We start from the raw sequence: 9,651 nt of genomic DNA on the forward strand, positions 1-9,651 counted from the left end.
AATTCAACACCGTTACATCCCTGTTATTTCTTATTTTTTAAAAATACAAGAATGCACATTTAAATTTAATTCAACTGACATAATATTTAAATATAAAACCAAACTATTATTTATCCATGATTTAATTTTAAGACAACAGAATTTCAGTATAGACATAATTTTCCTCCTAATATTATTTTACTTTTCCTAAAAGCTCTTATCTTGATTAGATGAATCAACAAAAGGACAAAAAATCTATATAGTAACCTGTATAAAAAGGTATAAATATAAAATGAAATAAAAATAAAATAAAATAAAATAACAAGACTGGACACTTCGCACCTATTTCAACACACTAAATATATTTTATCTGATTTTAAAATCATCAGGTTATTTGTGTTTCCCTAAAAAAAATATCCTCTTGTTTCTTGTGATGTCAGAATATTTTCGCTCTTTTTCTCTTGATCTGGGTCTAAATAGTCGCTTGTTTTATTTATTTATTATTTTTTTTTTTTTTTATTCATTCAGAAGACCAATACTCGTCATCACCATCATCAGCATCATCAGCATCACCCTTCTCTTAAATATGTATACACAACAAGATGAGGATAACCAAAAAAATAAAAATAAAAAATAAAAAGTAAATAAATATCAAAATGATCTGATCCTTTTTTTGTTTCTCTCATAAACGTATCGTGTGTTGAACATGCTCGATATCTGTCTTGTTATCTTGTTATACAGCTATGCTTGTTTTTTTATTTTATATTTATCTAATTATTATTATCAATAGATGATTTTTATTTCTATTATTATTTTTACATATGAAATAAAATACATTTTTTAATGTGGTGAAAAAGAATTTTTTTTTTTATATATATATAAATTATCACCATCAATTTTCACACTTTCTTTAAATTTTTTCAAAAAAAATATACAAAATTATATATATATTGTTTTTAATTTTTAATTTATAAAAGATCCAAGCATTGCCATGGTAATTTTAATTTCCTGTATATATATATGAAAAATAGGGCCCTGCATACAATTCTATAAAAAACAAATTTAAAAACCCATATTGTACCCTTTGATTATATTATTATTAAGAAAATAAAAAAAAATTAGCTTCTTTATGCTTCCGCCTGCTAATTCGAGAATGATGCCTTGTCTATATATATACAATATTTGGGATATATAAAAAAAAGTTGTGTAATAATAATAAATAAGCAAATGCGCCCATCGAATATATTTTTATTAAAGATGAAAGTCGATAGTGGATTAATCGGATAAGTCGTGAAGGCATCTTAAATATACAAAATATTATTAAATACATATATTGAATTGGGCCGCCCACATCCGTTGCCACCCATCACACCGTTACAACTCAATGTAATATTCTTCATTTTCTTTTGATAAAGCAAGGTGGTTGAATGAATGAAACGACAAAATCATAAATGCAAGCGAATTATATTTTTTTTCTATGTGATTAATTATAATTAACAAGTCATTTTATACTAAAGAGTAAAGACAAAATGCAACACAATTAAATAAACATATAGTTTAAATTTTTCGAAATGAAATTTTCAAAATTTTAGAAATTCAAGTTTAATAGATATTTGTGAGCCATATGGATAGCATACGGTGAGCAGGCATAAGCTCGACACTGCAGCTTTAATCTACTGACAAACTACTGTTAAAAAAAAATAAGAAAAAAAAAAAAAAAAATGTAAGGCGTTGTTTTGGGCAAAGGGTGACTCGAGCCAAGTCAAGGGTACAAACATAATATATACCTATCCAACGTTTGTTGAGTTACAGCATGTCTCGTGACATCGGAACTTTTTTTTTTTATTTCATGTACCATATAAACGACAACTAATTTTCAACCTTTAAGGATAATCTTTTGATAAGATCTCTGTACTGTTATATAACCTGTAGGATTTTTAAAATAAAACATGCAGAAAATTAAAGATCCAACTGCACACGTCGACTTATTACATTGTAATTTGTATAAATGTCTAAGAAGCAAGTTCAAGTGAATATATAAATATTAATTCAGACAAAGAACAAACTTAGAGCTATAGTCTATAAGAAAATACTGAAAAGTAACTGAAAAGTATTTACAATGTATAGGAATTGGAGAGGGCTAAATATTGTTGGTCTGGACATAATATTTCTTCGCTTGCCAACTGTCTCAGGTGATCATGTACACCTATATATGTATACAAATGTATATAAATACAAATGCATTTAAAAGTAGAGATACTTTTAAGACGTGTGGCTGGCGCGTGCTGGTGTTTTTCTACCTTAACTTGGTCTTGCTCATCAAACGAGTGAGCGTTAACATATTACATATACACATATATATGTTAACATTACTTATATACATATACATATAGGTATTATGCGTAGTTGAAAAATAAATTTAAAAAAAAAAAACATTTACAGTAGTCGTGTTTTTGATTAATTGCGTGACGGGAATTTTGCCAAGAGCATAATATATTTAAATTTTGAATAATTTATATGCAGTAGGTATATTATGTGTGGCGGTGTTATGCTGCAGTCGAAACAGCAACTAATTGATTTATTTTCGACACGATTTTTTGGCTGATTGTTTATAAAGATCTATATAGATGATGAATCATTTATAAATCACAGCTATTTTTTTTTCCTTTTTTTTTGACACGCGTGTAATAAATTCAAAAAAAGAAAGCATATGTGACTTGATTGCTTTTGTTTCATAGATTATATATAAATGTATTGTCGGTTATTTTGATCTTATATGTATTTCGTAAATAATATATAAAAATTAATCGGGTTGTTTTTAAAAATAAAAATAAAAAACAGGGGCGGTATTAGAGAGAAACTTTTAAGGATGGGGTTATATATCGTCTTGAACTATTTTTTATTTTGTATTTTCGGTGGGATTAGAAGAATTTTTTTTCTTATATACATTTACTCGACCCACCCCTTGTGGGTAACTTGATCCCAACTTGCACCGCATGTATTAATGAGAAATAAAAATTAATGAGAATGCTTCATCGTCGTCTTCTTATAGCTATAGCTAATTGATTAATATATATATATTTTTTTTTTTCTCTTAAAATACAGAAATCAATGATTTAATTTAAATTTGAAATATCCCGAGGCAACTGACTAAATTGTTTGAGTTTATTTAATATTTTTAAGATATGCCACCTAAATGCGTGCAATTCCTAGAAATATATATTGATGATGATTCTTGCACGTTTGCAAATAAATAAATTATATAGATCCATGTTTTTTTCATTCAGACCTCGGGCATAGATCTCGAGGCTCTTATCATTATTCTTCAAAACTAAAAAACTAAAAAAAACTATATGCTATTGCTTTTAAAATTGAATGTCAATTGAAATAATTTCATTCGTCAATTATATAGTACATTAATTTTTTTTTCGAAAAATGCATTTTGCTGTCGATATATACTGCATAAAATAATAAAACAATATACTCACATGTATGCTGGACTCATAAATAATCGTCTAGTTGTCCAAGTCACGAAACGTGTTATTTGCCACTGAGCTTGACCAAATGAGTTCACTTTGTATTTAATTACTCATCACACGCCCATTGCCAGTCTTGGCTGCTTTTTTAGGCATCCAAAGGCTCGACCGCCATCGACGCCAAACCATCATCCTTGTTTTTTTTTATTTTTTATTTTTTTTCCCTCTTTTCTTCTTTCCCATTTAATCTTTTTTTTCTTTTGCAAAGTCTCGTTCTTTTTTTTATTTTTTTTTCCCATAACTGTATACCTATGTAAAATTGATTTTGATAAATGTCGAGTAATTCGTTATCAAAACAATTGGTCGGCATATACATTTGAAATTAAAAGTGGGCTGGAAATGTTTTGCCCTACTAAATCACATTTATCCTTTTTTTTTTTTTTTGTAATTAAATTAAATTCATTTAGTTGTTGCATGTGTGCAGGCAGAGGTGTGAGAAAATAATATTATAAAAAAATAAAATTAATTTAATTCAATTATTTTTTTTTTTCTAAATAGGGATAATCGTATCTTTAGCTGCAGCTACTTTGGTAAAATAAATATATATCTAATCGGGAAATACAAGACGAAACATGACAAAGATTGCCAACAATAAAAAATAAAAAATGTTGTTAAATATGTTGTGGTGGTGATGGTAGTGGTGGCCAAGACAGATCAGGTTGCTTAAATTTTTTTGAGACCACCTTAGTGTCGTTCTGCTACACCGCAAAACTTTATCCTACCTGTTTTCGCTAATTGAGCGAGGAAAGATGTAACTGGACCTTACGCCCCTGAGGTATTTGCACCCCTTTTTACTTTTATTTTCTTATTTTATCTATGCATTACTTAGCATCTCATTTACAGGTATACATTGTATATCTGGACCAAGCAAAGATAGCATCATTTTAGTTTTCTTTATTTTACAAAAAAAAAAATCATTTTATCTCACCAAACTTGTCAATAACCTTTTCAATTTTCTTTTATTTTTTTTTTTCCTTTTTTCATCACCCTAATGGATATTTTATTTGAAAAACAATCAATATTGACCCAGATCGAATTTGTAAATCTTTCAAATCCATCGATACATGATCCGCATGAAAATAATTATTCTAAAATTTCCAAAATTTTTCTTTTTGTTTCTACTTTTTTTCGTTTGAAATGATTTCTCGGAATCATTAGGTTAAAAGATACACACGTGCCGATGGGATGATGATGATGAAAAAAAAAAAACCGTCTCGGTCAAAGTTAAGGCTATACTACTGATTTTTTCGCACGGAGCGCGGCAGGATGACTCGTCGGTCAAACAATAGCAATACATAATGACTGCAGAGAAAATAACCATGAAGAAAAATGAATTTAAAAAAATCAAAAGAAACAAAAAAGTAGAAATTCAATAATGAATGATATTTTGTGGTTTGTACTAAATTTTTCTAAAGAAATAAAATATAAAATACATAGCAAACCAATAACGACAAAATTATTTTAAAAAACAACAAGGACAACAATGGATCAATGATAATCGCATCCAGTTTAGTATATTTATGTATATTGTTTGAAAAATATATAAAATGAATATTCTTTGCTAATTTGCTAGTAAGTTCTATTGAATTTTATAGACTAAAATAATTATTATATTATTGAATTTATAATATATAATAACAATTATTTCAAGCATGCAACTATTTTATTTGGCCACAAATTATTATAAATTATTTCAATTATAATTTTATTAAATATATTTTTTTTTAACAAAAAATTTAAAAATAATTCCAGCTGAATAAATTTTTGTGTTTTATATTTTTTGAAAAATAAGGTCAGTCGCAAATGTGTCTGTTTAAATATTATTTTTTCTCTTCTATTCTCTTCTCTTCTCTTCTCTTTATCAACAAGGATCCCCATTGATGATGATGTGATTATGACATATTCTGCGAATAAGCCCTTTTTAATATATTATTTATCGTTTTTTGATCCTTTCTCGAAAAAATTTGCTACTTCATCATTTATTTGTTATTTTAATTCAACTTGCAAAAATATATTATTATAGGAAATTTAATAATATTAAAAAATACAGATCATCATCATCATCATCATCATTTGGAATAGCTATAGATGATATCGATGAGGTCAAAAATAAAAAGTTGGTTTATTGCGTGAGAAACAAGGATACACACTTTGTACATATGTATATTCATTTTATTTATTTATATACATATAAAAATAATATATATATAGAGAGAGAGAGAGAAAGAAAGAAGGGCAAAAGAGGCGCCGTCACGAGACTCTTCTTCTTCTTCATCATCATGTTGTTCTTATTCTTGTTCTTGTTCTTTTACTGGAACCAAACCACCTGTTGCACACACATATATAGTATATATATAGTAATTCTTTGGACGGCCCCCGTATTCACAATATATATTAAAAAATATAAATAGTGGGGGATTTAAAATACTTTTTTCTCATTGGTTATAAGGCACGTGCTTCAAGAGGGTTGATTCGTTTGTCCGAACACATAAATCCCTGGGCCCTTTGGTACCAAACTCAGAATCATCTCGAGTCTCATTCGAGAAACAACACTGCTCTCTCTTTGCTTACTTTTATATATATATATAACATTATATAAATATTTTGTGTTTTTTAAATAATAAATATATATTGTGAGTGTTTTTTTTTTTTTTTTATACAAGTGTTGTGTAAATTAAAAATAAGCATCATTGTGAATAATAATACATAAAATGGAACTTCAAGAAATGTTTCGTTATGGTTACATGTATCCACCACAAGAAGAAAATATTTTAACATCACCAACATATTTACAATTACCAGACTATACATATTTAAAAGACAAAAATGTATTGTTACCACCAGTTAGTTCAGTATTAAATAATATCAATAATAACAATAATAATACAACACAAATACAACATTGTATGACAACATTATATGATAATAATAGTGATGGTTGGCATACACCAAGTCCACCAGCAAGTTTAAGATCAGTAAGTCCATCAACAACAGTATCATCTGATATTGGTGACATTAATAACATAAATATAAATATTAACATGAATAATAATCATCAAAAATACAACAACAACAATAATCATCAACATCAACAACAACAACCACATCAACAACATCAACAAGCATTAAAAAGAAAAAGAAGAAATTCTCATGAATGCATTGATGATACCAATGAAAATGAATTATTATTAAAAAAACATATAAATTTTGTTGGTATAAATAATGATAATGGAAATAATGGAAATAATGAAAATAAGCTATTATCATTATCATCAACATCATCACGTACAAGTATTGGTAGTAATTCAAGTACATATTCAGAAAATATGGAAAGTGGTGGTGATGATGACGATGATGATGTTGGTGGTGGTGAAGATGCTGTTAATGATGGTGAAACAAGTGATATTGATGAAAATTCAAAAAGACGAGGAGGTGGTGGTGGTGGTAAATATGTCAGTTCAACAGTTGTTAGAAAAAGAAGACTTGCTGCAAATGCCAGAGAACGAAGAAGAATGCAAAATTTAAATAAAGCCTTTGACAGACTGAGAACATATCTTCCATCACTTGGTAATGACAGACAATTATCAAAATATGAAACACTTCAAATGGCACAATCTTATATCACTGCACTCTACGATTTACTTCAATAAATCATCATCATCATCATCATCATCAGAGAAAACTATATACCTATGTATAAATTATGTAAATAATTGTAAATAATAATAATTAATTAAGCATTATTTTTTTTAAATATATATTTATGAAAAAAAAAAAAATTAAATTAAAATCATCAAAAAATTTATTATTAATTAAAAAAAAATAAATAAATGATATTTCATTTCGAGAGACTGATCGCAGTATATATATATATATATATTTTTATACCATTGTAAAAAATAAGTAAATAAATATATTTTATCCTTAAAATTTCATGTATTGTTAATTAATTTAATTTTCACCTTTTTTTGTCTAATGCCTGTTCTTGTTGATTTAAAAAAAAAAATAAAAAAATATGGTTGGTTGGTTTGTCATCATGTTCATCGTCATCGGTGGTCTTATGAGAGCCAGCATCGTCTTTACCAGTGTCTGGTGCTTGGTTACAAAATTGCAATTTGAGATGAAGACTATCCTCATTCATTCATTATCACCGCATGTGTATATAGTATACCAGCTAGGATGCCCCATAATTCATTTTTTTTTTTTTTTTCCTTCATTATAAACTATAATCAACACATTCAATGATTTTTTTTATTTCAACGTGTTAATAAAAAATAATGCGTCAATTTAAGGATTATCTGTATATACTCTTACAATATAATATTGTGAAAGGTATATTATTATGAAAATATTGATATTTTATTTCAATATATATATTGAATAAAATAACTGTCAAGAAATATATATTTTTTTTCAGGTAATGGCTCAATTAAAATTAAATGAATTTTTATATAATTTATGATTTTTTTAAATCTAGGACACATAAATATAAAAAAATAATTTGTTTTTATACTTAAAAACTCGTTCATCAACACATCCAACAGATAAAAAATAAAATAAAATAAAGAAAATGTATATTAAAAGAAAAACAAAAAAAAAAAAATAATAGAAACTCATTACGTTGAAAGTTACGAGTTCCTCGGTGGCAATGATGATTATTGTTGCTATTAAAATCGGGAAACGTTAGTCATGCACCCGCACATATTATTTTGTTCACTATATACTGTAAATAATAATACATTTTTGTAGGACACTTTGTGCATTATATATATACCTATATATATCTTATACAATGTTAAATGTTCATCAGCAAGAAAAATGACGCCAATTCAAATTCATGAAGTCCATGCTTAAATGATTTTACACTTCACGGTGCACCTTGTAAATGGATCTATAGAACTACATGGATTTTTTAAAAAAAATAATAAAATAATCATATACTATATTACAATATAGTGCACTGGCACTAGAAATCTGGATGGTTACACATAATATTACACCTTTGTTAATGAGTCCGCACACAATATATATTTTACATATATTGTTATTGTATAACGCATAGCAAAATAAATTATCATATATTGTATAATATTTATAACTAAAGTAAAAATTAAAATATTTTTTTATTCATAAATTTAATTGATCAATTTTCATTAATAATTAATTTGTTACACATTTTTTCAAAAGCCTGCTGTGGGCCATTTAATTTTCACAACGAATATATAAAAAGCCACGATTAAATTTTATAAAGAAAAACAGTTTGAACAATAAAAAAAAAAAGAAAAAAGAAAAGCCCTTGTAACCAGGATGATGATGGTGGTGATGCGATCAACCGACGAGCATTTTTTATACGCAGCTATACAACAACCCCCGAGGGTGAATCACTTAATAGGCCATGCAATATTATAATATAATTTGTATATAAAATATATATCGACATAGCTACCCTGCGTATACAGTGCATAGTGCAGTGTTATTGTTAAATATTACATCAATAAGACCCTCATCCAATTTTACAGCATATACATATATTCACGTGGCTATTTTTTATTATTTTTTATTTTTTCTATTATGCATTTTCTTTATCAGAAAATATAAAAAATAAAAAATCCAATGTAGTGTGGTGTGTCAACGTGTGTGTTCCAAGGTGAAATATCTCACGTTCACAGCAGGACATTGAACAACGATTAACCGATATTATGTACCCCTTAACTTTTTTTTTTATTATTTTCATTTCATTTCTCCACTGTTGTATATGATATATTTTTCAAAATATATCGACTCAAAAATAGAGTTTTTTTTTTTTTTTTTTTTAATAATATTTGCAATTTTATTGTGTGTGTTATTTAAACTTCCGGCTTATAGGCATGTTTCGACTTTCGATGGTGGGTTGAAAAAAAAAAAAAAAATCTATAATAAAAAACAAACTCATAAATATGTGGGACACAAATAGGACAGACAATTGACATACGTGTTTATGCTTTTATCTTTTGGATATGTCATCTATACACAACAACACAACAACAAAGAATAATATTAAATCAAAAATAAAATATATATTCAAGTTGGCTCAAAGAATATAAATTATTATATTTTTTTTCTTTGTTTTTACATTGTTATATATTATAGATATTAT

General features: G+C 26.8%; 1 protein-coding gene across 1 annotated transcript; it reads left to right on the plus strand.

Moving 5' to 3' along the window:
* Positions 1-6,061: 6,061 nt before the first annotated feature.
* On the plus strand, positions 6,062-7,192 carry LOC122858583 (protein atonal-like). Its single transcript, XM_044161554.1, has one exon. It carries the CDS (start codon positions 6,227-6,229, stop codon positions 7,163-7,165), a length of 939 nt encoding a protein of 312 aa, XP_044017489.1. The 5' UTR covers positions 6,062-6,226; the 3' UTR covers positions 7,166-7,192.
* The last annotated feature ends 2,459 nt before the right edge of the window (positions 7,193-9,651 follow it).

This window comes from Aphidius gifuensis, linkage group LG6 (assembly GCF_014905175.1).
Source record: "Aphidius gifuensis isolate YNYX2018 linkage group LG6, ASM1490517v1, whole genome shotgun sequence".
Taxonomy (NCBI): domain Eukaryota; kingdom Metazoa; phylum Arthropoda; class Insecta; order Hymenoptera; family Braconidae; genus Aphidius; species Aphidius gifuensis.

Coding starts and splice junctions, on each gene's coding strand:
- LOC122858583 (XM_044161554.1), top strand. CDS start 6,227: ATGGAACTTCAAGAAATGTTTCGTTATGGTTACATGTATCCACCACAA.